This window comes from Tursiops truncatus, chromosome 1 (assembly GCF_011762595.2).
Source record: "Tursiops truncatus isolate mTurTru1 chromosome 1, mTurTru1.mat.Y, whole genome shotgun sequence".
Classification (NCBI taxonomy): Eukaryota; Metazoa; Chordata; class Mammalia; order Artiodactyla; family Delphinidae; genus Tursiops; species Tursiops truncatus.
In genome coordinates, this window is record NC_047034.1 from 127,926,082 (window position 1) to 127,953,949 (window position 27,868).

Consider the following 27,868-nt stretch of genomic DNA (forward strand, 5'->3'; position numbering starts at 1 on the left):
ACCAAAACCAGGCGGGGGGCCCTGCTATTAAGGTGAACAATAGAAAACCTCACTGACCAGGTTTTGTTTAGTTTTGTTTGTGCTTAGTGGTCTCTGGCTCACTGAAAGTTAAAAAGGGAAGAAACTGAGCATGACAAAAACTGAACTCTTATCATACCTTGTCCTGTGAAGCTAAAATATTTCTGAAACATTGCCTGTCAACAACTTGCCAGAAACTAGATGCAGATGTAGTGAAATGAGAAAAAGTTTGTGAGTGAACCAAGGATACTACAACAAAGTGGCAGCTGAGGTTTCTAGCAAAAATGCAATAATATTGATACTGTATCATTTCTTCAGGGTTTACCGTTGTCTTTCATAAAGAATACCTCAGCTGATCCTTAATATCTCCCTGTCAGATAGAAGCGATATTATCTTCATTCCACAGACAACAAAACTGAGGTTCAGAGAGCCAAGTTTCTTGCCCAACGTCAAGCAAATGATAAGGCTGGACTCGTGTTCAAGTTTTCTGACTCCAAATTCCAGGAATTTCCCAAAGGCATCTCACATTCCTCACAGGTGTGAAGTGAATGTGATGAAAACCACGCAGAGTGGCACGTATATAACTGGGCTTTAATTTCTCATTATTGGTCAAGGGACAAAATTCCCTTTAGCTCCCTGTAGTAAGATGTCACTTCCTAATTTGTAAGTATCAAGCTAATGGGCTCTTTCTGGAGTGAGAGTGACCTATTCTAGGAATAGACAACTAGAATCAAACAAGTTAATGAATAAATTCCACTCTCAAAACCCAGGTAGGATATATGATTTAATATGTGTTCAGCTATGACTTCACTGGCATAATGCTCTCCTAATATCTGCTAGGCAGCAGATGAGCCTTGTGTAGCAGCAATGAATCAATGATATGTCAGGCACTCTGTTACATGATGTATATCCCTTACCTCATTTAAGACTTACAAAACTTTATCCCTTCTATAAAATGAGAATACTGAGATTTATAGAGTAACTGTAAGAGGACATTGGGTTAATTCTTCTACACCTAAGTTTGAAGTCAACCAGTAGAGGATGCTAAAATCTTTTCACTATTACTTGGTATACTTTTAATATCAACTTATGTTAAATTAGCAACATTCTCTAATAACTAAAAGTGAACTTCCCAACACAAGACAAGAGCTAAAATTTAGTCTTTACAACAATGCTGATAGGTAAGTATTTCCCCATTTTACAGCTAAGAAGATTAAGGTTTTTTTAATAAGCCTACACAAATAGGTAAGTGTCAGTCCTGACATTCAAATCCAAGCCTTTAACTCTGGACTCAGTGTTCTTTCTACTTCCTCTTGGAGGACAGAATACCTGAGTTCCAGATCTGGATTGGCACTAATCAGCTGTGTATCCTTTGACAAGTCAATTAATACAGCTGGCCTCAATTTCATTGTCTATAACCTGAGGCACAGATTTACCTAATGTCTGAAAGGTCCCCTCTAGATCTGACTCTGGAACATAACTACCTGCCTGGGACTATGATGAATTAAATCAGTGAAAGTCACATAAGGTACACGGTCTTAAAAACACGACCATTGAGTACTATGCTATCTTGGATCCCGGGGACTTCTTTTCCTGACAGAGCTTTTGTTCACTGTGGTGAGTAAGAACTGCTGAAGGGTAGAGGAAATGGCCTGGGATTCAGGGCACCTGGCTCCACACTGCGGCTCCATCAATAACTAATGTAGGAACGTGAGCCTCAGCATCTACAGTCCATGATTCTGAAACTCACTCATGTAAAGAATGGCTCCAGTTGAACCACCATAAATCAAGACCAGCCCAAAGCCTTCTGAGAAGTGAAGGATGATCCTGGGAAAGAAAGTTCCTAAAGGTTACCACATGCCTGGAGAGTGGAGACACTCCTCTTTACTCTTCCTAATGTGATGTCCTCTTGGTTAATGGGGGATGATAACAAGGGCGGCTAGGTCTTTAGAAGCTATAATGGACCTCTGCTTACCCAACTCTACTGTCTTGCAAATGTTAAAGAACGGTGGATGACCAGTCACAGAAAGGGTTGAGTCTGTGGCAATGAGCAGAGTGAAGCTGACTGAGCCTCATGGGGCTCAGACTCTGTATCTGGCACCAACTGCTCTGCTCCGCCAGCTGTGCTGCTGGCAGCAGTCCCTTAAATATATCTTGAAGTAAGCAAGTACTTCTCTGCACAGCCAAAGTGTATTCAGAAAACTACAATTCCAGGAAGGCATTACAGGAAAACTGAGGGAAAGCTCTGGAGTCAAATGGCCTGGTTTTGGACCCTAGGACTAGCTGTATAAAAGTATGCTACTAATTTGACCCTAAGCCTCTATTTCCTCAACTATAAAATGGAGATAATAGCACCTATTTACTGTGTTTTTATAAAGATTGAATTTATGGTTAGTGTCAAACTCCATGTTTGGCAAATAGTAAGTAGCCCACAAATAGTACCTGTTATTATTAACAACAATTCATCAATTTACATCTCCGAGCAGAAATAACTAAAGCAGCTCAGGGACTAAAGCCCTGAACAAAAAGTTAAAGTAAGGGTGACAAGTTCAAATATTCATTCTTAGACTGTCCTACCAAAATGGACACTATTTCTATTTCCTCTTGTGGTCCCCACTGAGATGAAGATACAGACCTTTTGGGGACTACTAGGGAGATCAGAGAAGTCTAGATTATTAGGAAAGTTCGATTCCACCTGCTTGGCCCAAAAGTTATAATTCAACACTGAGAGGTACAGCGCAACATGAAAAAAAAATTACCTTCTCCTACTCTCAGTGTTGGAGACGCAGAGGTGGAGGCGGTGGACCGGCGCGGTGTTGACTGGGTAGACGTAGGTCCACTCGGATGAAACACGTCGTCCACCCCTGACTGTCCAGCCCGGGCAGGGCCGGCTGCACCTCCACCCCCAAACAGGTCACTCAGAAGTTCGGAATTGGTGGGAGGAGCCGCCGGTGAAGAGAAGTTCTTACTCACTGCAGACCCTTCTAGACCCAGAAGGTCCACGTCCTCAGTGGGTGGAGGGGCAGCTGGCTCCTGCTGCTTTTTGCTGGGCTTCCTGGCTCCATGAGGTTTGTCGCCATTGGCATTGCCATGTGGACTGGAAAGGGTCAGAAGTTCATCATCCGACTGCTCACTTTCCTGATTCACTAGGGCAGCGTGGTCCTCCTCACAGAATGATTTCTCCGATTTCTGATCTAAGGAAGGCCATTGTGCCAGGAAACAGTTAGTTACCAGCCACGGCATTATTGCTTTATGTTAGAGTCTATGTACATAACTTCAGAAAGAGAGAAAGAGAAGCCTGAAAAACACACAATGCTTTTAGACCCTTACCAATGGAAAACCTGGATGTATTTCACATTACATTCAATGACTACTTGTTGAGCATCTGAGAGGCAGTATAGCATAGGAGTGAAGAGCAAGAACTCTAGAATCAGCCTGAGTTTGAATCTCATCTCTGCTACTTACTGGCTCTGTGACACTGAGAAAGTGACTTTACTTCTCTGTGCCTTGGGTTTTCTCCTCAGCAAAATGGGAGTAATAAATAGAACCTAGCTCACATCGACTATTGTGAAAATTACATGAGATGATATATGGAAAGTGCTCAGATCAATAGGAAGTAGTACTTAAGTGGTTTTTATTATTTTTTAAAATTACTACTATCATCATCATCTTCTTCTTTTTCCCAGCACTATGCTCGGGGCTTTGAAAAAAACATTATATCCTAGTCCTCTGCTGCCTCCTCTCACTTTTTCTTCTCCATGTGGCCTGCAGCCAAAAGCAAGGTCTTTCTCCCACAGTCTGGAGCAGAAGTGAAGCCCACACCTGATAAGTGAATAGAGGGAACGGCTCTGCTTAGGATGGTCCTTACACCAACCTAGGAGGAGATCCTTTCTGCATAAAATGGGGCCTCTTCTGGGGAAGGAATGGAGAGGCTGGTGAGTGACTTTCCAGGCCCTCCTTGAAACAGAGCCCTCTTTCTAACTCTGTTACTTACTGTCAGATGGACCCACGTTCCAAATCAAGTACAGATCCACATCCCTCATCCCCAATTCTGAAATGCAAAAAGCTGTGAAAAAGGAAAGGTTTCCCTAAACTGGTGGAAAAATCTGACTGGGACTGACATGAAAGTTAGTTATAGTCTTCATTGATTTCACTCAGGGTTATGAGTTATGTTTCACTACAGACATTTTCACATGTTTGATAACACATTGTCTGAGATGCCACTGGGGGTTCTAAGTAATCTGCAGTTTATGTACCGTATCATCTTTCTAACTTGCAAAAAATTCTGCATTCCTAAACCCATCTGGCTCTGCTGGGTTCAGATAAAAGATTGTGCATATGTGCTTAACCTATTTTATAGCCTGATAAGAATGATTTCTAAATTACTTACTAAAATAGCAATGGAGAGTAAAAGTAAAGTTTTCTTAAAAGCCTTTATGTGAGGAAGAAAGATATAGGTGAAACTAAGAGGGGGTTGGGAAATCTACCTGCTATCTAGATTTCACTGGGGTTTTCCAATTTTTAAAATGTTATTGGTCCCATTTCTCAGTAGAAAATTCTGAAAGCAAGACTTTGATTCAAAGGAATGCTATGAACAATTTTTTTATCAAACATGGAAAACTCTGTGTAGGCAATGGGAATCCTGTCTTATGTTTACATGGCAAAGGAAGGTCAATCAAGAGGATTGTAAGTACACTATCACCAAAGCCAGTTTCCTACCCTTTTCTTAAGAAAGTCCTTACCATGGAATTCTACATCGAACTTTGCAGTTAACCTCAGCAAACTCTAAAACAAGGATGGCGAATGGGTATCGAGCAGAATGCCAAGGCTAGTCTACTAACGGTAGTAGTCTGAAGTGTCACATCGGGAAGGATTCTAAACACATCTCCAGGTTTGGCAAAAAAGGATATTGTGATCGAGCCCAATTTCTGCCAAGGTTGTTAAAGCAAGTAGCGGAGATATGTAGGCAAAGTTTTGCCTTCCCTGTCCCAGGGGAAGCTCACCTCTGCCCTGCTGGTGGTTAGAGCCCTGGGTGGGGTGGGTGGAGTAGTGTGCCAGATTCTATATTTTTAAGGGCAGGAGATAGAGTCCTTTGTTAATTTCTTTGTGTGTCAGCAGTGTAAAGGGAGATCCTAGAAAATATCATGATTATTCATAAATCCAGGAAAGATGTGATCCAAAACACTGCATAGACAGAAAAGATGAAGTTCAGCTTAACATGGCCTTTGGCATCAATCTAAGAGCATCCATGGAGTTCAAAGCAGGGAAGCTCCTGATTTGGAAAAGGAATGAGCAGGAAGAATGTGAAACAAAGAAGACCCTAGATGGATGACTTCTAAATGCTGCTTTACTTTAGGCTGCTTCGAGGACGCATCCTCTTTATATATACAAGAACCACATAACTTAACCATGTAACTTGGAAGAAATGCTTAGAAGTACCTTGCCAACAGAGAGTGGAAAAGAAGCCGCCTTGCCCAAAATGTCTGGGGTTGTCTGGAGGGATGTCTATTGGAGCCTGTCCTATAAGACAAAAGACATCAAGGAAGCACAGGAAATAAATCAATGTGAGAAATCACACAGAGGCTTCGTCCTGAAAACAAAACCACCAGGTGACTCATACCTCCTAAGACCAGAGTATCTTGATGCTCCTGGTGAGAAGAGAAGAGGATGCTAGGGTTGACATCTTTTGTGCAGTAATGTTCCCATGGGGGGGTTAAGTCTATCACTTTGTCATGGGGCTGTAGTTCCACATCCAGAGTCACCTGAAATAGCTGAGGATATTTTTCTGGTACATCACATGCATCCAACTCAGGCCTAAATAGGGATTTCAAAGAATAAGATCAGTGAAAAACAATGGAACCAGTATGATGTTCGGCACAGAAACCATTGTAGATTGATTCTTAGTTTCACTCTGAGACGCATTTCTAGGGAAAAATCAACCATTAACCAGATGAGAGACTTTACTTTTCTGAGTCTCAGTTTCCTTATCTAGAGAAAAGAGGAAAATAATGCCTACCCATAGAATTTAAATACTACTGCACGTGAAAGCATTCTAGACAGCAGGGTGGATATATCCAGACAGTAAGCACTGGCAGGACCAAATCAGTTGTTAAAATAGTGAAATAAGCCCAGAGCTACCACCTTGAGCTCTTGAATGTCTACTCCTAAGCTGACCCCAGCAACTCCCACCTATCACCCCACCTTCAGCCACTCCCTTGAGTTCTCTAGGCCACACTTTAACAATAGCAACTAAGGGTGCTATAATATTTGGTGCAGGGGGTCCCCCAGGACCCTGCTTCAGTGCTGTGGCCTGGCATCCATTCTGACTGGTCATTGCTCATATCATACTGCTGATTCCACTGCCTTCCATGTTGCAAAACACAAAGGGATACACAGACGCAAAGGATCACGGTATTGAAACTCTGTTCCCTCTTTGTTCACTCTTGTTCCCTCAGATGGTATTTTAGACCTTGCAATTTGAAGTCTGATCCACTTGTGTTTAGGACAAATCACACCCAACTGAAAGTTATAAAATGCAACCAGCCTCTGTATGTTGCTAAGCCACACGCTACAGCCCTGAAGCACAGGATTTGGGGGGAAGCTGCAGCATGGCACTAAGGAGCCTTTCGCACTTGACTCCTAGCATTTCACAGCTGCTTGGATTGAAAAGGGATTTTGGCCCAAGTAGCACTCACTTGGTGAACTTTAAAACTGTTGTGTCCAGTGGAATGAATCCAGTATGAAACTGAAGCTGGAATATCTGAGTGTTGGTCACCTAAAAATACAAGAGAAGCACATTACAATCAACCACTGAAAAGGGAATCAGATCCAAAGATTATGTTTGGGGGAGTCATACACCATCAACTGTTTCTATAGCGTCTTTGTTTTCTATGAATATTAAACAACCTCCTCATTTGGAGCTGACCCAGGTTCATTTCTAGCCTCCCCTCTCCACGAACTCTGCCTTGGCAAGCCATTCCTTTATCTGCTAATGCCCTATGTTCTTACACCTTGCAATACTTTGACTCATCCCATTCCTTCTGTCTAGGATGCCCCTGCTCCAACCTCATGAACTCATCCTTCAAGGACCACCTTGAAAGGTCACATCCTCTGTAGCCTTTCTGAACCACCACTGGATAAAACAAACTGCTCCCATTATGACATTTCATCCTACCTCTACAATGGTAGTGGATATTTGTACATGTGTGAATTTCACCTGAGCTCCTTAAAGGCAGAGATACAGTTTTACTCTTGTCAATCCTAAACCCCTAGGCAATGACTGGCACGGAGTATGTACTTAGCAAATATTTAATGAATTAAAATACAATTACTTGCTATGAACATTAGGGTGCATATACCTTTTCAAATTAGTGTTTTCATTTTCTTCAGATAGATACCCAGGAGTGAAATTGCAGGATCATGTGGTAGTTCTACTTTTAATTTGGGCAAGGGGGCGGGGGGACTCCATACTGTTTTCCATATTGGTGTAGCAATTTACATCCCCCCCAACAGTGTACTAGGGTGCCCTTTCCTCCACACCTTTGCCATAATAACACTTGTTATTCCTTGTCTTTTTGATAATAGCCATTCTGATGGGTGTGAGGTGATAACTCACTGTGGTTTTGATTTGCATTTCCCTGATGATTAGTGATGTTGAGCATCTTTGCATGTGTCTGTTGGCCATCTGTATGTCTTCTTTGGGAAAAAAGGCCTATTTAGGTCTTCTGCCCATTTTTAAATTGTGTTTTTTGTTTGTTTGTTTGTTTTTTAACATTGAGTTCATAGCAGCATTATTCACAACAGCCAAGATATGGAAGCAACCTAAGGGCTCACTGACAGATGAATGGATAAAGAAGATGTAATATATGGTTATTACTCAGCCATAAAAAAGAACGAAATCTTGCCACTTGCAACACAATGCATAGACCTGGAGGGTGTTATACCTAGTGAAGTAAGTCAGACAGAGGTAAATACTGTATGCTTTACTTATATGTGGACTCTGAAAACAAAACAAATGAACAAACATAACAAAACAGAAACAGACTCACAGACACATGGAACGAACTAGTGGTTGTCACAGGGGAGAAGGGTGAAATAGGTGAAGGGGATTAAGAGGCACAAATTACCAGTTATAAAATAAATAAGTCACCTGCCCATTTTTAACTGGGTTGTCTGTTTTTTTGATATTAAGCTCCATGAGCTGTTTGTATATTTTGGAGATTTATCCTTTGTCCATTGCTTCATTTGCAAATATTTTCTCCCACTCTGAGGTTGTCTTTTCATCTTGTTTATGGTTTCCTTTGCTGTGCAAAAGCTTTTAAATTTCATTAGGTCCCATTTGTTTATTTTTGGTTTTATTTTCATTACCCTAGGATGCGGGTCAAAAAAGATCTTGCTGTGGTTTACGACAAAGAGCGTTTTTCCTACATTTTCCTCTAAGAGTTTTATAGCGTCCAGTCTTACATTTAGGTCTTTAATCCATTTGGAGTTTATTTTTGTGTATGCTGTTAGGGAGTGTTCTAATTTGATTCTTTTACATGTAGGTGTCCAGTTTTCCCAGCACCACTTATTGAAGAGGTTGTCTTTTCTCCATTGTATATTCTGGCCTCCTTTGTCATAAATTAGGTGACTATATGTCCGTGGGTTTATCCCTGGGCTTTCTATCCTGTACCACTGATCTATATTTCTGGTTTTGAACCTATTTGTAGGGCAGGAATAGAGACGTAGATGTAGAGAACGGACATGTGGACATGGGCAGGGGAAGAGGAGGGTGAGATGAATTGAGAGACTGGGTTTAACAAACCACTACATGTGTAAAATAGACAGCTAGTGGGAACCTGCTGTATAGCACAGGGAGATCAGCTCGGTGCTCTGTGACAACCTAGATGGGTGGGATGGTGGGGGGTGGGAGGGAGGTCCAAGAGGGAGGGGATATATGTATACATACAGCTGATTCACTTCATTGTACAGCAGAAACTAACACAACACTGTAAAGCAATTATACTCCAATAAAAAATAAATAAATAAGTCACAAGGATGTAATGTATAGTACAGGGAATATAGTCAATATTTTATAATAACTCTGTATGGTGTGTAATCTATAAAAATAATGAATCACTATGTTGTACACTTGAAACTAATGTAACATTTTAAGTCAACTGTACTTCAATAAATAAAATTTTTTTAAATGCAATTACCTGTAGCGTTATTTGTGATATCCAAACGGTGGCAATAACGTAAATGTTCATCAAATGATGAAGAGATTAATAAAAGCTATATAACCGTACAATGGAATATTATCTGGGTATATAAAGAAGTACTGATATAGGCTACAACATGGATGAACCTTGAAAACATTGGGCTAAGTGAAAGAAGCCAGTCACAAAAGACCGCACATTGTATGATTCCATTTACATGAAATGTCCAACGTAGGCAAATCCATAGAAACAGAAAGTAGATTCCTGGTTGCCTAGGGAATGGAGGAGGAGGAATGGACAGTGGCTGCTAAGAGGTGTAGAGTTTCTTTCGTGGGTGTTGAAAATGTTTGGGAATTAGCGGTGCTGCACAACTCTTTGAAAATATTAAAAATAACTGTACACTTCAAAAGGGTGAATTTTATGTTATGTAAATTCTATCTCAATTTAAAAATTGAAAAAGTATGATTACTTAATCCCACATCCTCAATAGAAATATCTCCTCTCACCCCGATCCAAATAGGGCACTATAAAAAAGGCACAAGTTTCTAAAGGGCAAGGTTTGCTCTTTAGTCCTTGGGCTTCCATCTTCTGGCAAAACCATCTGGGGATCTTCCCAGACTGGGGCAGGAACCGGTGTCCCCTGCATCGGCAGGCGGACTCTCAACCACTGCGTCACCAGGGAAGCCCTGCAGTTTTCTTTTTTTTATTGAAGTATAGTTGCTTTACAATGTTGTGTCAGTTTCTGCTGCACAGCAAAGTGATTCAGTTATACATATTTATACATTCTTTTTTAATATTCTTTTCCATTATGGTTTATCACAGGATACTGAACATAGTTCCCTGTGCTATACAGTAGGACTTTGTTGTTTATCCATTCTATAATAGAATAGTTTGCTTCTGCTAATCCCAAACTCCCAATCCATCCCTCCCCCACCTCCCTCCCCCTTGGCAACCACAAGTCTATTTGCTATGTCTGTGAGTCTATTTCTGTCTCTTAGATAAGTTCATTTGTGTCATATTTTAGACTCCATATAAAAGTAATATCATATGGTATTTGTCTTTCTCTTCCTGGCTTACTTCATTTAGTATGATCATCTCTAAGTTCATCCATGTTGCTGCAAATGGCATTATTTCATTCTTTTTTATGGCTGAGTAGTATTCCATTATATATATATATAATCGAATTTTTATATATATATTTATATATACATATATACACCACATTTTCTTTTTCTTTTTCTTTTTTCTCTCTGAATTGGGTCTTCGTTGCTGTGCGTGGGCTTTCTCTAGTTGTGGCAAGAGTGGGGGCTACTCTTCGTTGTGGTGCGTGGGCTTCTCATTTGCGGTGGCTTCTCTTGTTGCGGAGCACAGGCTCTAGGCGCGCGGGCTTCAGTAGCTATGGCACGCGGGCTCAGTAGTTGCAGCATGTGGGCCCTAAAGTGCAGACTCAGTAGTTGTGGTGCACAGGCTTAGTTGCTCCGCAGCATGTGGGATCTTCCCACACCAGGGATCGAGCCCGTGTCCCCTGCATTGGCAGGGGGAGTCTTAACCACTGTGCCACCAGGGAAGTCCCTCTACCACATTTTCTTTATCCATTCATCTGCTGATGGACATTTAGGTTGTTTCCAAAGGTAATCTTTAAATGTTTTTTCTGATTCTAAAACCAGAAGTCACTCAAGCCCAAAGTGAGGTACACTCCTATTAAAGGATCAGCTGAGCTTATATCATAATTCTTTCTGAAACCATACCTTAGCCTGTAGCCGGCTTCCAATGGTGGACCTCAAGTGATACATGGAAACAACCACATCTCCTTGCACAGTGATGCTCAAGGGAATGAAGATTTTTCCATCTTGGACACGGTACTCTCTTTAAACAGAGACAAAAGCATACACTGAGAGAGAGTCTAATCTGAAACAATAACACAGGTATACAGGCAGTCTTCTGTGGCTCTGGCCAAGGCACCTGTTGGCCCAGGCCTGAACCCAGGAACCATTTCTTATCTTAAGCAAAGTCAGGAGCACAGCAAGTGCCAACTGGATGCAAACTGGTTCTGCCACAGGATGCCACTGGTCTTATGCCAGATCCTCTCTCTCGAACCCATCCTGATTTCTAGATAAATCAATTGCCCATTAGCAGAAAACGTTTTCCCCAAATACATGTAGCCCTGATGTATTTACCTTGCCCTAACTGTAAATTTATGATAAAAACAGAGAGAGAACAAAGAAGTCTAACTGAGATCAATATAGAAACAGCAATGAGATGCTCTGTGAGTATCTCATATACCAATTTTGAAATTCAATCTATTTCCAATCAATTTCATTTTCTGTTATCATCTAGTCCCTTCTTCCATATCTCCCACCACCTCCCACTGGTACTTGCTCTTTATTATAGATTCTATAACTTTTTAATTATATGAGCATCTACCTAGTTGCTCACCTAGAAACCTCATTCGTTCCTGATTCTTCCATTATCATCACCAATTCTTATCAAGGTCATCTCCTTCTTAAGTGTCCAGGTCTTCTGCCCTACACCACTGTCTGAACCCTTATTATAGCTCATGTTAGTCCCTTAGTTTGTATCACCATTTGAAGGGGGGCTACGGCATCCCTTGATTTAATTGTGCTTTTCTATGATTACCACCTATATTGAACACTTTTTTAAAATATCAGGCATTTCATAATGTAGTCCTCAAAGGAAGAATAGGATCCAACTTACACAGGAATGGAGCAGTTCACAAGAAGAAATGAAGAAAAGTATCATGACTTACTTCATTCGTTCAAAATCTGCACAAGTTGTATATATTTTGGTTTCTCCAATCAGTACATCACAGTAAGGGCGACATCCATTTCTCTGTTTGTTGAAAAAAGGAACTGGACTGACAGTGATCGACTTAATAGTGAGAGGCTTGAAGTGAGGGCGGTAGGGTTTGTCTGCTAGGAGGTCACACATGTAGCCCAGGTACCTAAAACACAAGACAGACATTCTGTTGGTGCGACCACAGCAGAAGAAATAAGCAGTCGGTTTGCTAGAACGTTTGCTCTCATAAATTATTAACCTACAATAAAAACTTACTGTGTTAATTCTTTAAACATTAACTGGCAAGAGAGAATGCTGCCATAACTTAGGACAGCTTTTATCTAGTGACACTGCTGTACTTCCCCCTGAAGAGCTGACAAAGGGGTATTTATTAAATGAAAAAGCTTATGGGCATTTTACACTAGCTCAATATTTGATCTAGCAGATTAAATTTATCAGTTAAGGGCTAGCTTTAGAAAAAATATCAGAATTTATCATCCGACGCAGTTTTAACCCAAGAGGAAGTAAGGAGATGCAGTTTAAATAAGAGAAAGAAGAAACTGTGCCCAAAGAGAGAAGACAATACATCGATTATATAAAAAGGTTTTTCCCCTTTTTTGGGGACATGATACAAATTAGACCATGTCTGCGCCAACCCTGCATCTAGCTGACTTTACCTCCTGTGGGATGGCGAAAGTCCGATTCCTGGTCGCTTCGCGTAGAGTAATCGAACAGCTGGGCCAGGAGTAGAGTAGAGATTACAGAAAATGAACATAGCACCAACCAGAATTGATGATGCTGCCCGTCCATCCTATCAAAGAAAATGTATAAACTTGTCATAAACATGGGTCGGTCAGGCACTCAACACTGAGAGTGGCTGGTACTTGCAATTAAAAGAAAGAGGTGAAGGGTGGGGAGTCTGGGCGTGGCGTGTGGAGGACAGAAATCTTAACTACATGTGCCTGTCAGTTCAAAACTGTTCACCTGAAAACCCAAATCTATCCCAGCTATTTAAATCACAAAGCAGCAAGGGAAGACGGATTCTTAGGATACAACTGACTCTCTGCTAACCTAAGAAACCCAGCAATATAAATTAGATTTGTACATATTTACTGAAAAATAATCTAGTTTTCAAAGTAACTTTGGACTTGTAGGATCAGAATAGTTGAGGTCTCTCAGTTTAGGGTGAAGGTAAAGAGTTCTCAGGTTAGGCAAATACTGCTTTTTGGAATATGCGATGTGTGTATTTTACCCAAAGTTATGTTCCTAGATGGATATAAAATAAAGAAGCTTCACCTGATTCAACCGCACTCAGTAAAGGAATGCACGCGATGACATTCCTGACAGATGGTAAGCAGCTTCTTCTAGAAAACTTTAAGTGACAAGGAGCATCCTGCTTCTGGACGGACTTCACAAAGTTCTTCCTTATACTTGAACGTGCTGAGTTGCAGTCTATTCCACTCAACGATCCTCATTCTTCCTTCTCTCTGGACAAAGTGTAAACCTACTCCTTTCTCCCTGGGACAACCCTTCACATATCTGAAATACTGTCCCTTTCCATCAACTTTTCTATTTTCCAGGTTGAAAACATACCCAATCTGTGATAATTTTATGTCACAACTTGATTGGACTAAGAGATGCCCGAAGAGCTGGTAGAACATTATTTCTGGGTGTGTCTGCAAGGGCGTTTCTGGAAGAGATCAGCATTTGAATCAGTAGACTGAGCGGAGATTCACCCTCACCAAAGTGGGCTGGCATCATCCAACCTGCTGAGGGTCCAAATAGAACAAAAAGGCAAAGGAAGGGAGAATTCTCTTTGTCTTCTTGAGCTGGGACCCCCATCTTCTCCCTGTTCTTGGACATCGGAGCTCTTGGCTTTCAGACCTACACCAGCGGCTCCCTTGGTTCTCAGGACTTCAAACATGGACTAAATGTTACCACTGGCTTTCCTGGTTCTCCATCTTGCAGGAGGCAGATTGTGGGACTTCTAGGCCTCCAGAATCACTTGAGCCAATTCCTATAATAAACCTCCTCTTACATATGTATCTCTACACATATCCTGTCAGTTCTGTTTCTCTGGAGAACGCTACTACACAATCCCTTCAATTCTTCCTCATTTGATGTTCCATTTTAAGAGACATCATCATTCAGTGGACTTCCTCTTAACAGACTCCAGTTTTAAAACAACAGCCTTAAATGTGCTGCCCAGATGTGAAATGCAAGATATAAGATGTGCTCTGACCAAACTAGAGAGGAAATATCATCTTCCTTAGTGTGGTAAGAACCCTCTGCTTTTATTAACATAACCCCAGGCTAAACTAGTTTAAATGTAAGCTAAATCACACCATGAGCTCTTATTGATCTTTCTATTCACTAAAACTGTTAGTTCTTTTTCAAATGATGTGTTAATGGACAAACACACTTAATCTTTTAGAACCAGAATTCAGGACTTTACATTTACCCTGTGTTTAATTTCACACTGGTAGTTTCTATGAAATGACCCATCTGAGAAAACTGAGAAGCTTGCCTCCACATTTTCAAAGCTGTAATAAAAGGGCAACCAAATGCAACCTTTTCCTGGGAGGATGCTGATCCATTAGTCACCTATCTTTGGAAGCAATATTCAGCCAATAGTTGTCTAAATGTCTAAAAATTTAGCCCCAATTTCTCCATCTTGAATATAAGAAATGGGGAAATATCTCGCAGGACTCCAATAAACTATCTCTACTAATCTATTCGTCTTGTTCCGAAAGTCCAGTTGGTTTGATATGTGTGTTCATAATGAATCGATGTGGACTCCTTTTTTCTAAGAGTTTCAAATCATCTGTGCACAAACTGTGTTCGAATTTCACCTTGAATTGCCATCAGGCTCATCAGCCTGTAACTTTCCAGGATCAACCTCCTCCATCTTTTGGAAAAAAAATCTCCTCTCCTTTCTTCACTGGCACTCTTCTTCCTGTTTCCTCAATACTGCATAAGGAACCCATAATTGCTTTTCCAAGTGCTTTTAGCATTCTGTCACATAATTTAAGTCTAGAGAGTGGATTATTTTTAAGTATTGTGACGCTCTTTTACTATCTCCCTACCTCTCAGCTTTGTCTTAATTATCAGTGTTACTCCCTTTCTAGCTTGACATCTGTTCCCCCATGAAGGAACAGAATAAAGACTTAAGATTATACCGTGTGCCTCCAGCATTTGTTGTTGTCCTTATTCCAAGGACAGTTTTCTTTAAAAAGACATTTTTCTCAATCTTAATTCTTTTTAGAATTTAGTCTTCCTGACACTCTTTTAACAGGTTCATGGCTCTTAGATATGTGTTCCCTCCTTTTATCAGCCATGCAGGTCTTTTTTAAAGTTTTCTTAGTTTTTTTAATTAAAAGATGAATATATGATTATTTTTAATAAAACAGCAGTATATATAGGATAAAAATAAATGCTCCCACCTCCAGCTGCAATTCCACTTCCAAAGACTTGGTGCAGACTTCCAACTCATGCATGTCCTTTTTCAGTAAGCCTAGAGAGCAGGCTATAGGGTCTTCACTCTTTGTATGTCTCTTCTTTTTTCTTCTTCATTGGGTTTTTATTTGTTATGATTGTATCATTAGAACTGGGAGCCTCTGGTCTCTCTCGAGCCATCTTCTCTTACAAAGCTGCCAGACCTAGGCTCGCTGAACTTTTAGAAAGTTCTCGAGTGAAGAAAAAAATCACCAAAGTACCTAAAGGCTGCTTAGTCTCTAAAAATAATCTGTCCTTTATACAACCTGTTCTGTCTCTGAAAGGAAAACCCTTTGGCCTTTCACATTAAACTCCTATGAAGCACCAAGTGTTCTTCTTTTATTACCAAGAATTTGGGGTTGTGAGATGGAAAGAAGAAAAAATCTCAGCTTTCATCCCTCTTTTAGCCAACTAACTCTCAAGAAAGAGGGAGAAAATCATCAACTAAGATTATAGCAAAAAATACACCTTGAAGTTTACAGAAGCAATGAATAGTTCTAGTATTTATGCTCAGATTTCATTTGTGTGTTCATTTCTTTATATATCCAATCGCTTATTCAAATCTTTCATACCTTGTGACTTTCTGTTTGAATAGAAAAAAAAAATCCCACAAGGACTCAGAGGCAAAAAATATACAAATCAATTTTCACTGCAAAGTAAAGGACCTGTTACAGTGGAGGATTCCTGGACTGAATGTCAATATTATGAGATAGTGTGAGTGTGTTTTGTGTTTGGTAATTGCAATCATTGTTGCTTTTGTTGTGGTCATCCATTTACAATGCTTGGTGTCAGTTTATTTATCTCTTGTAAAAATAAAATACAGTGTTAAAAAAAAATATTTCATACCTGGGATTCCAAAGTAAAAAAGGCACAGTTCTTGCCCACAGGATGCTAACAGTCTAGTGGGGAAACAGGCAGGCCACCAGAGTATGATGATGCAGTATATTAAATTTGCTTAAATCCAAAGACATTTAGATATATAGGTTGAATGTCCATATTGTCAAAAAAGATTTTACCTAAAGTTGAGTTTTAAACAATAGGCAAGAGCCCTCCAGAGGAAGGGTTGGGGAAAGGGACTCTAGGAAGTCAGTGGTCAGAAAAATCCTCAGTTCCACTGGGAATTGCTATAAAATACAGTCAATCTATGTGACTACTTATAAGGGCATAGATGTCTTTTTATTTCATTTTTATTCAAACATAAAGGTAAGAAAAGAATATTCCAGTGTGCTTATGTCAATTCTATTCATCCAAAACTCAATGGCATTTTTGCCTATGCACACACAGCTCTTGTTTCTATCTCTTCTATAATAGTTAGCACATTCCAGAGGCCCTGTATCATGTGGGTTGTACACATATCTGCCTCTCCCACTGGTATTCGAGCTTTAGGGCAAGAATAATAAGTTTTCCCCTCATTTTATATCCTTCACATCACCTAATTCCTAAGTGGGTTCTTAAGAAATGCTTATTCAACTTAAGCACTACCTGGTTCACCAGTCTGTGTAAGGCCATTTGTATTTGACCAAACCAAACCAGCATGAATGATAGCCACAACAGCAACAAGAAAAGGTTACTCACCAAGCAATGGACAACACAGACGTTTTTGGGATTCTGTAGTAGCCAGTTATACATATTCCGACACACAGCAAAGAGGTTGTGCAGACTGGGGGCCTGCCTGATGGGCCAACTGCATTCTGAGACCTAAAGGAACACAGCGGAAGGAAATGAATTCGCCAAGCGACTTCCTCTCCATGGGCAGGTAGCACACCAAACAACTTCTGGAAGTGACACTACATTCTCTTTTAATACAGCAGAAAGAGTTGGGAACAGGGTCCAAACACAGAAAGAAGAGTTTAATCCTGCAATTTTTTTAATACAAAAATTCTGTTTCGGTAAACATATTTTGAAATATTGGGTTGGCCAAAAAGTTCCTTCGAGTTTTTGTAAGCGCTTACGGAAAAACCCGAACGAACTTTTTGGCCAATCCAAAACATTTAAAATTAAACTAGATGATTTAACATACATATTTGGATTTTTAAAGGTTCCAGTATTTGGATTTCAAAGGTTCAATGTTCCACTGCATTTAATTTCTATTTAGTATAAAATGTTTTGACCTGCCTACTAGATGCTTAATTATAGGATTACATTATAAATCCTGCACTATCCCTAATTTTATCCAAGATGATAAAAGTGAAAACACGAAAAAGTGCTGCTGGATAAGCTAAAGATAGGCTTTTTCAAGGGTCTTATTTCTTCCTCTTTTAATGAGGGAACCTACAACTCCATGGGGGCAACCTCTAGCATTTTCATTCATCTAACACACATGTTCATTTTAACACATTATAGGATATCAGCTATGTTCCTAGAATTCTGCTTGGCTCTGATCTGTACAACAGTCATATAAGACAGGTACTAATATGGTCTCTATTTTACAGATAAGAAAACTGACTCTCAGAGGTTGTCTTGTCTAACGTCACACTGCTGGTCAGTACCAGCATTGCAACCCAGGTCTTCTGAGTATAAGTCACTTTGCTGCAACAGTATACTGGTTGAGATTATCATTTGCCTCAAAATTCTAGGCATGAGCCTCAATCGATTAGGTATTTATTAATTTAACAGCAAGGAAAAACTTAGGCAAACTTCATGACCTCTCTAAGCCTTTCTCCATAAAATGCCATGAATGATACCTACCTACCTGCCTCATAGGGTTGTGGCTACTACATGAGAATGTATTTCAAGGGCTTAGCTCAGTATCTGACATACACAAAGTGATCAATTAATACTGGCTATCATTATTATTATTATTTTATCAGGTAACTGTCAGTGCAAAGCCCTAAGGTCAGATAGAGCTAGCTATGTTTGGAAAAAATGAATGAAACCCTATATGGCAAAATCATAGACTGAAGGGTCAGATCATACCAGGCCTTGTTAAGAACTGAGAGAAGTATTTAAGAAGGAGAGTGACTCTCACATTTTCCAAAGACCTCTCAAGGTCCAGTATGGAGAACAGATATAGATGACACAAGACAAAAGTCAGAGAGTACAGTCAGGTGGCTATATTAGGAATTTAAGTAAGAAATGATGGTGGCTTAGGCTGGATGAGTGGCAGTGGGACACACAAAGACTTGAGGGATTCAAAAAATAGAGAGGAAGTGGAATGCCTGTACAAGACTCAGGGACTGATCACAGGGTGGCAGTGCATGAGTATGGAGGGGTATGTGGAGGGGGAGCAATCGAGGATGACTGCTAGGTTTCCAGCCTGAATGGCTGGATAAAAGGATAAAAGGATGGCAGGTGCCACTGGCTGATACAGGGAATTCTGGAGAAAACAACAGGTTTTATACAGATGGTGTCATCAGAAAGTGTCTGCAACACTAACACCACTGGTCTCAGAAAACCCAAACGTCCCAAATTCTTTACATTTAAGAGTGGGGAGAGAGAGGCAGGAATAATCTGTTTGGTTCATGCTTTTCTAGTAACTAGATAATAACTAGTCAAAATATAAGTGGGAAATTATCTGTGGTCTCTAGAGCTGACACCTGAAAGCAAACACACGGAGTTTCTCTCTCTCTCTGTGGCTGCCAAAAAACCCATTCTTTTTGGTTAATTTGTAACTTTTTTCCTACAAAATGATTGTGGGTAGCGTCAGGGGACCTTCCAGGTTATTAATTTTCCTAGACCTTTGAGAATGACAGGTATAGTTTATTAAACAAAGTAGAGGAAATGCCTAACAAAGCTACCGAACAATCCAGGGTGACCCAGTATTGGGCCTCTGTCGATTTAAACTCCGTAACAGCTTGCCCCTTTCACCCAACATGATTTGGGTCTATTTCTGGCCGATTCTTTATCCTCAGATAGATTCCCCATTGACAAGTTCTCAAGGAATGGAAATAATGTATTGATTAAAACCAGAATAATTGGGAAGAAAAATTTTGCCATCAGAGGAATTGCAAAATATACTTTTATACAAGCTGCTTCCTGCCTGTGATGTTTTTCTTTCCCTTGGTAAATTTCTATTCATACTCCAAAGCCGAAGTTCAAGTGTTCTCTTGTCTCCCACAGTTTCTCTAACACCCACAGGCAGAAGTGCTTAGTCATCTCTGTCATCTTTGTCCATTTTCACCTGTTATAGCTTTCACCAGTAGAGCAAAATGGTGAAGCCACAGTTGGGTTTTCACCTTAGCTTTACAACTTACTACCTGATTCACCTTAGACAAGTTGCTAACCTATCCAAGCCTCAGTTCTCTTGTGTGTAAAATAAAAATGGTGGTAAGAATTAAGGAGCACAATGTAAACGCAGTAAGTGCCAGCTTATTGTATTCAAATTAACTGTTTACGTCTGTCTCCCCCTCTAGACACTAAGCTCCATGAGAAGAGAGACCATTTTTCATTTTTGTAACCCAAGTCCAGAGTCCACGTGCTAGTCCAATGGCAGGCACTCAGTAGGTATTTGCTGAGTGAATCAATGAGTGAAAGAACGAAGAATGAACCCTATTTGGCAATCCCTTTTTTTTTTTTTTTGTGGTACGCGGGCCTCTCACTGTTGTGGCCTCTCCCGTTGCGGAGCACAGGCTCCGGACGCACAGGCTCAGCAGCCATTGCTCACGGGCCCAGGCGCTCCGCGGCACGTGGGATCTTCCCAGACCAAGGCACGAACCCGCGTCCCCGGCATCCACAGGCGGACCCCCAACCACTGTGCCACCAGGGAAGCCCGGCAATCTCTTCTTATAATAAGATTTGTCTTTGTCTACATGTAAAGTACCTTGAGGAAGGAACCGATTTTGTTGTTTTTTTAGGTTGCGACCGTGTAAAAGTGTAGGAAATTTGTTTTCTCAGGCAGTATCTTTAAACCTTTTAGAAACTGTATGTCACTCCTACAAACACTAAATGTCAATATCTGAGTCTCAGCTAAAAGCTGGCTAAACTGTTCTTAGCACAATAGGCTAATTGTTCAGAATCATTAAACCAATCAAGTAAATAATATTAATTTAAAGTACTGCATAATTACATATTTACTTGATATATAATTATACTCCATTAAGCAAACATACAATTAGAATTTTTTAAAAGCATGTGCTCTGTCTAAAGGGGAAAAACATTTAAGGCATCAACAAAATCAAAAAAATTTTTTAAACGAATTCAACCCCTGCAAGTGATTTCTGTAGCCCTGTGAGGTTCACAGCTTCATGCAATAAGCACAATCCTTGGGCAGGTGACACTTCACGATGCTGCCTCCAGTCTCTCTGAACCCCTCCTGGAGCTGTAGAGCATCAGAAAACGCCATATGGATTACAGGCTGCCATGACACCACCCAGTGGGAAAGGAGGCCAGAACAGCACCAGGGCTGGATGCCATTTGGTTTTCATCTTTCTGTCTCCCCAAGCATGAGATAAGAAGACAGAAGCATCCCATTTGCTGAGCCTAAGAGCAAAAGGGGCTACGGAGAATCAGACTGAAGAGCCATATCCAGTGTCTTAAGAACCTGACACCATTTTGGGAGGACAGGAGTACTTCAGGCAATAATTTATTTGGCATTTTATTATTGTTAATGGTAATTATAGCTTCCACTTACTGAATGTTTACTCTAAGCCAGACATTGCTATCAAATGTCTTCCTTACAGCAAACCTAAAGAAAAATTTTCTATTTGTGAGATAGGAATCCTTGTTATCTCCATTTTATACGGGAGAAAACCGAGCTTTAGATGAGGTGAAGTAACTTACCGAGGAAGAGGAACAGCTGAGATGCGAATCTAGGATTATTTATAAAATTCAAAATTTGTGCATATTATATGAATTTCACCTCAATAAAAAAATAATAAAAGTTTGTATACTGTCTGATGATTATTAACTAGAATTCCATCTTACATTTGTGAGACAGTTATGGGATCAAGTGGTGGCTATTTTTTTATCAAAGTTACTAAGACATTCAATTCACTGAAGGCTGCAGAAGTAGAATGTGGGGCTTCCTGGTCCTCTGGCTCCCAGGCCAGGGATATTTTTCTGCCCCATTATTTCCTGTCCTTACACTGATGCACAGTGGCAGAGGACAGATGAATATAATCTATAAAGTCTCTCCGCTATGGCCAACTCCCTTCACCAACCAGCAAACCAGAGCAGAAACAACTGGGAGCTATGGTGACCTCTTTGATGAATTCTGGAAGGAAAAAGGAAAAAAAAAAAAAATGTGACCTTCAAACAATCCTTTAAGAAACCCAAGTTGATCATATATTTTCCTAAAATTAAGTTCTTTGCAAAGAGGAAGAAATTCTACAAGATTATGCAGTTTAGAAATAGTCGAAATAAAAGAAGATTCTAAAAGAACCAGCTGGGTTTATCTTTTCAATGCTACTAACTGGGCTCCTTCAGCACACCCCTTCCTGGTGAGACAGAGGAAGGAGGCTCAAAGTGGCACTGGAATAGCATTATCAGAATGTAAGAACTTTAGGGCAGGCTAGCCTTGGTGGCCATTCATCTGCTTTTCCATTTATTGCCAACAGCAACACCAAGAAATGTGTAAAGCAGTAGTTCCTGACATTCTAGGGCAGAGCTATAAAACCTTCTGTGCAGAAATGGAACCAGTGCACACACACATACACACAGAGTAAATGGCTATAGTGTTTACTTGGGGGATGATGAACAAGGTTTGGGTATAGATACTAGTGATGGTTACAGAATATTGTGAGTGAATTTAATGCTGCTGAATTGTACATTTACAAATGCTTAAAATGGTAGGTTTATGTTATGTGTATTTTACCACAATAAAGAAAAAACAGGAGTGAAAACAGACGGTTAAACTCTCTGAAGCCCATGCATGGATCGAAATATACAGTGGAACCATGTCTTTTAAACTCAGATTCAGAACATCTGGCTTAGATGATGCATCTCATTGGTCTATAGGACTTCACTGTCAAAATCAGGATGTTTATTTCCTCAAGGTAGATACTGGCTAAGAAGAGTCAAAACACTGACATTCAACATCTCCTCTGCAGTCCTGAATAGGTATTCTAGCACTCTGAATGAAGGGCTATCTGCCACGTTTTGTTTTGAGTCAAATCCTCTGCTAAAATTGAAACTAAACACAGAGTCCTATTTTAACATTCTGTTACATACGCAAATACTAAGGAATTGCTATTTAATTATTTCATATGATTCCTGTCAACCCATGTGGTTTCTAAGCCTAAAAGTGAATCAAAATACAGAGTGATGCCCCTCAAAAAAGTAAAATCTTCCTAGAAACAGCCTGTCTCTGTCACCACCGTCTTTATCTCCAAACACACGTCACATAATAAAAAGGTAAAATGACTGAGTTCAGGGTTCAAGGCATAGAGATATAGACACAGCTGGACTCCTGTGAGTCTATAAATAAAACCAGTCTTGTGTTTGGTCTTTTCCAACAGTGAATATTTATAGAAGCCTTGGCCATCTACATTTATTAAAATAAAAATTAGCTGCAGACCTAGCACTCCACTGGTCTGGAAGGAGGAGAAAATGATTTCAGGCCTCAAGGACTAGAAGATGAGAACCAAGAACACTTTTCTAAGTCATGCAACAGTGGGATGCAAATCAATTTGCGGTGTTAGTGCTGGGAAGAGAAAGGACTAGGAACTTGAAAAGAGATGTAGCCACATCAAAAACAGAGCTAAGGGGCTTCCCTGGTGGCGCAGTGGTTGAGAGTCCGCCTGCCGATGCAGGGGACACGGGTTCCTGCCCCGGTCCGGGAAGATCCCACATGCCGCGGAGCAGCTGGGCCCGTGAGCCATGGCCGCTGAGCCTGTGCGTCCGGAGCCTGTGCTCCGCAAGGGGAGAGGCCACAACAGTGAGAGGCCCGTGTACCGCACACACACACACACACACACACACACACACACACACACACAAAACAGAGCTAAGATGAAAATACTAAGGCTGTGGGACTGTCCTAAGATGGCAACTGAGGGTTGAGGGAGCTAGGTCAGAGGGTCCTCTTCCAGTCCCCAGAGTTCTGGGACTATCTATAAAGGGCTAAAGGTGCAGTGCAATCCTGCATTTTAGGGGAAAGAATTGGAAAAGACTTGTGGTATGTGGAAATCCTCCCCTTAGCGAAATGTGGCGAACAAAGAAGGGGTGGGGGTGTGGCACGCGTGGCCTTTCAGGGAGTGGGAGCAGCTCATGCAAAGAGACTGTGCGTCTCCCCTGGTGGGAGCATGGTTCTCATACAGTGGAGAACAGTGAAAGATGAGGTAGAGAGGCACAGAGGCGAGATCTTGCGGAGCCTGGTAAGACACAGACTACAGTTTGCATGGAGAAGAAATAACCCCACCGCTTTCACCTAGACAAGACTCATGCGTCAAGGTCCAGCTCTCACTGCTGTCTCCCTTTACTAAACTCCCTCAGTAGGTACTGTAAATATTATTGTCTTTAGAACGTCCTGACTTCTCTCTCCAACTAGGCTTAAGTGCCTTGAGAATAAGAATCAAACTTTTTTTAGTTAATTAATTAATTAATTTTATTTTGGCTGCGTTGGGTCTTTGTTGCTGTGCACGGGCTTTCTCTAGTTGTGGCGAGCAGGGGCTACTCTTTGTTGCGGTGCACAGGTTTCTCATTGCGGTGGCTTCTCTTGTTGCAGAGCATAGGCTCTAGGCATGCGGGCTTCAGTAGATGCAGCACACGGGCTTCAGCAGTTGCGGCGTGTGGGCTCAGCAGTTGCAGCACGTGGGCTCTAGGGAGCGCGGGCTTCAGTAGCTGTGGTGCATGGGCTCAGTAGTTGTGGCTTGCGGGCTATAGAGTGCAGCCTCAGTAGTTGCGATGCACGGGCTGAGTTGTTCCAGGGCATGTGGGATCTTCCCACACCAGGGATCGAACCCATGTCCCCTGCACTGGCAGGTGGATTCTTAACCACTGCGCCACCAAGGAAGTCCCAAGAATCAAATTTTTATTTGATATCTATGTGTTCAACAATTCTTGGCAGGCACATTCAACCTTCTGAGAGACATTTCTTAGCCATGCCAGGCACCGTTCCAGGTAGCAAATAAAATTAACGTGTTCCCTGCTCTTCTAGGGCAAGTGAGAGCAGTCTGGGGCAGATATTCCATATGCAATTCCTGGTTTCTTTGGTAAGACTGTTAAGTCTGGTCACAAAATACATAGTTACACTAATTGATGCCTTTCTTTAAATATCTTTATAAAAGAGCTTGCTTTTATAAATCATATATACATATAAGAGATACCTTTATATGCATGAATGCTTCTATAATGATATTACATCTTTATTTACTTCCAGAGGGAAAATTTTTCAGATTATCACAAATATTTCAAGATTAAATAAAATTTCTATGAAATGTTATACAGGATGTTCCATGGTCCTTCAGTTATAGAAATGATGGCACTATGTGTATCACTGAGTCACTTTGCTGTAGAGCAGAGACTGGCACAGCACTGTAAATCAACTATGCTTCAATAAAAAACAAATCAGAAAAAAGAAAGAAAGAAAGAAAATGATGGCACTGAGTCTCCAAACAAGAAAAATCAATTCAAAACATTTGCATCTGAATTAGAAATAAAATAGCTACCCACATTTTTATTGGATGCTAATTCCCTTGCTCTGAATTAGGTAATAGATGGAATAAGAGGTGGAAGGGCAGTTAACTACAGGGAATATTAAAGAGCTGCATTTGAAATCTCCGTTATAGAATGGGAATTGGGACGAAACCACTTTAGAATGGTTTTATCAGTGCTTCTCAGAGAGTGGCTCACAGGGCAACAGTAGAAGTAACACCCAGGAAGTTGTTAGCAATGCAGATTCTCACCACACCCCTCTGCTGAACCAGAAGTGCCAGGCCCAGGTGTTTAACAAGCCCTCCAGGACATTCTGATGTACACTAAAGCTTGAGAACCACTGGGTTACCTCTTGCCTATTTTGAAAACACTCTGGGAAAAGAGAATCCTTCACAAAATTCTCCCTTATCTTACTGAACATTAGGGCAGAAAGTGGTCTAAGACAGCATACAGACTCTCTTCTAGTTTTTACTGATCAGGAAACTGACGTCCAGAGATTATTAATGGCAAGTAAAATTTGGAGCAAAATGTGTTCTGGCATCAAAGCTGAGATCCTCAATACACAGTACACACAACCAGCTACCATTTTGCATCGTTGAAATCAAGTTTCACTTTAAAGGGTCCAATGTGTAAAACTCCTTTCTATTTATTAATAAATCCAGATGTAGCTGAAGAACCAGTCATATCTAAAGGCTAAGTCAAGAGTTTTGAAAATGTTCCTGAGAGAGAAAAAGCCTGATTTGAGTGAGTAAATCAAGAATTCAGTGGCCAGAAATATCAGGCTTAACATCAGATTCAAACCAAAGCCAGCTCTCACAGCTCCTTAACTAGACTGAAACTAGAACTATTTCTCTGCCTAGTTCTAAAAGCTCCTTGAGAGGATGATCCAGGTTTCCAGGTAATACTGTCAGCCCTGAGTAATGGCTAAGACACATGCCTGTAGTCTTGGGCAAGTTACCTTACCTCTCTGTGCCTCAGTTTCTCCATCTACTTCAGAGGACTGTTGAGAGAATTAATGAGATATTGCATGTAAAGTTCCTGGAACACTGTAAATGCTCTAAAAATGTTGCTGCTGCTCTCACTGCTCTAAATATTAGCAATAGTATCACCAAACCTACAGTGTGGACTGTTTATGTGCTACACCTCACTTATGAAACACATACCTTTACCAAATGTCAGAAAGCTATTTCCATTAATACTGGTGTGTCTCTACTGGTTTAGCCACACTGCCTCATCGTGATGCCAAAGCAGCAATAAGGAAGGGTGAAAGGCATCATTAGTGCTCCAGCATAAGGGTCCAACTGCCCTACGTAGCAGTCGATCTCCACTGAGCCGCACAGCAATGTGCCCTAACAACTGAGCAACCAGCCACAGCTGATTTGAGGCCCTCAATTAGATGGTATCTTATTGACAGAGAAACTTTCCTACAAACATCCTCACCCGAGGAAAAGCCTCAGAATATCTCATAAGAGCCTAATAAAAATTCTGTGGATAGAGAAGTGTCCAGAGTATATAGTTTTTCAGCTCCATGTGCCTAAAGGCAAAGGCTTTGAGGATAGCTCTTAAGGGGGAAAATACCCTCTTATATCTTCAACCTTGTGATCAGAGCTAAAATTCCTTACCCTGCTATGAAACTTGGCAGTTCGATAAGACTTGGGCGACAGATTGTACACCGTGTAGTGGTCAAGATGTCTGGAATCCAAAAAGCTTCGAATGTCATCAACCTGATTTCTGAATCCTATGTCAACACTGTCCAGAGGAAAGGACATCACTGGAGGAAGGGTCACACAGAAAAAAAATTGGTTAAACAGGTCCGCTGTCGCGATGTGTAGCCATTGAAAGCTGAGCTATTGGGCAGTTAATAAACATGAGAAACTTACCAATAATTCTGGAGGTAACATAAGTGAAGTCTAAATCTCCCTTCGTGTAGCTAAAAGCAAGACAGGAAAGGGCACTCATTAAAATGATCCAAATGTCCCACGATTTCTCTCTCTCAATCACTTGCACATCATGACCTGGGACATTTCCATCCAGTAGCTATATTCTGACTTCCCGTCAGGCCTTCCCCCTAACAAGTAAGCACTGTTGATAGAAGACAGCCCACACCCACAGGAGCACACACCTAGCACTCCAAACACGGCATGCAGCTAGGGGGTAGGGGAGGAAGTGATGGAGAAAGAACAAAGGACCCTTTTTTTTTTGCCTACCAGGCGCTAGTTGGGGATTGAAAGTAAAGGATACAATTACTGTTGAAAAAAATTAAAATGTTGATTAATATGTTGGACTTCACATTTGAATTTCTGATTTAAAACCACATATTTTAACTTAAAGTGACCCTACAACTTTCTAATTCCTAAGAATAAGAAAAGAATTCATATGGCCTGCTTGTAAAAGTTTCACACAGTAGAAGGGTAGAAACTCCTCCCAGTAAATAAGTTTTAAAGGGCTATTAAGATACGAAAACAAAATTCTGTTTTGATTACAATCCATAAGTATTGCTTATTTGGATTGCATGTGCATTACTGTCTCATTTAATTCTCAAAACACCTAAAGACATAGATCTTACCAGGGTATCAAAGCAAAGCTCAGAGAGGTTAATTAATTTGCCTTAGGTTAACAAGGGGAGATACTGCATTAGAATTCAGGATGCTGGATTCGAAAGCCAGGGATGGCAACCACTATCCTCTAACGTACCAAGGGGCCGAGTCCTCCCAGCCTATGCCTGTAGCTTCTGAAGGACTCAACTTTGCGGCTTCAATGGCATTCCTAGTCAATCAGATCCCATGCAGTTGCATCACAAAATTGATAGTCTTTGAGCCAGACAAGCAGTT

At 40.8% G+C, this 27,868-nt stretch overlaps 1 protein-coding gene across 4 annotated transcripts in view; it reads right to left on the minus strand.

The window, feature by feature from the left end:
* The window catches only part of DNAJC6 (DnaJ heat shock protein family (Hsp40) member C6), a 152,195-nt gene that overhangs the window by 20,597 nt on the left and 103,730 nt on the right, over positions 1-27,868 (minus strand). For all 4 annotated transcript variants that reach the window (XM_073788737.1, XM_033865375.2, XM_033865393.2 and 1 more), the window contains 10 exons: positions 26,918-26,967; positions 26,660-26,808; positions 17,082-17,204; positions 12,689-12,822; positions 11,983-12,177; positions 10,964-11,081; positions 6,714-6,793; positions 5,639-5,832; positions 5,458-5,538; positions 2,778-3,212 (listed from right to left, as the gene is read on the minus strand). In XM_073788737.1, the coding sequence (XP_073644838.1) occupies positions 2,778-3,212; positions 5,458-5,538; positions 5,639-5,832; positions 6,714-6,793; positions 10,964-11,081; positions 11,983-12,177; positions 12,689-12,822; positions 17,082-17,204; positions 26,660-26,808; positions 26,918-26,967 (1,559 nt within the window). The remainder of the gene's footprint in view (positions 1-2,777; positions 3,213-5,457; positions 5,539-5,638; positions 5,833-6,713; positions 6,794-10,963; positions 11,082-11,982; positions 12,178-12,688; positions 12,823-17,081; positions 17,205-26,659; positions 26,809-26,917; positions 26,968-27,868) is intronic.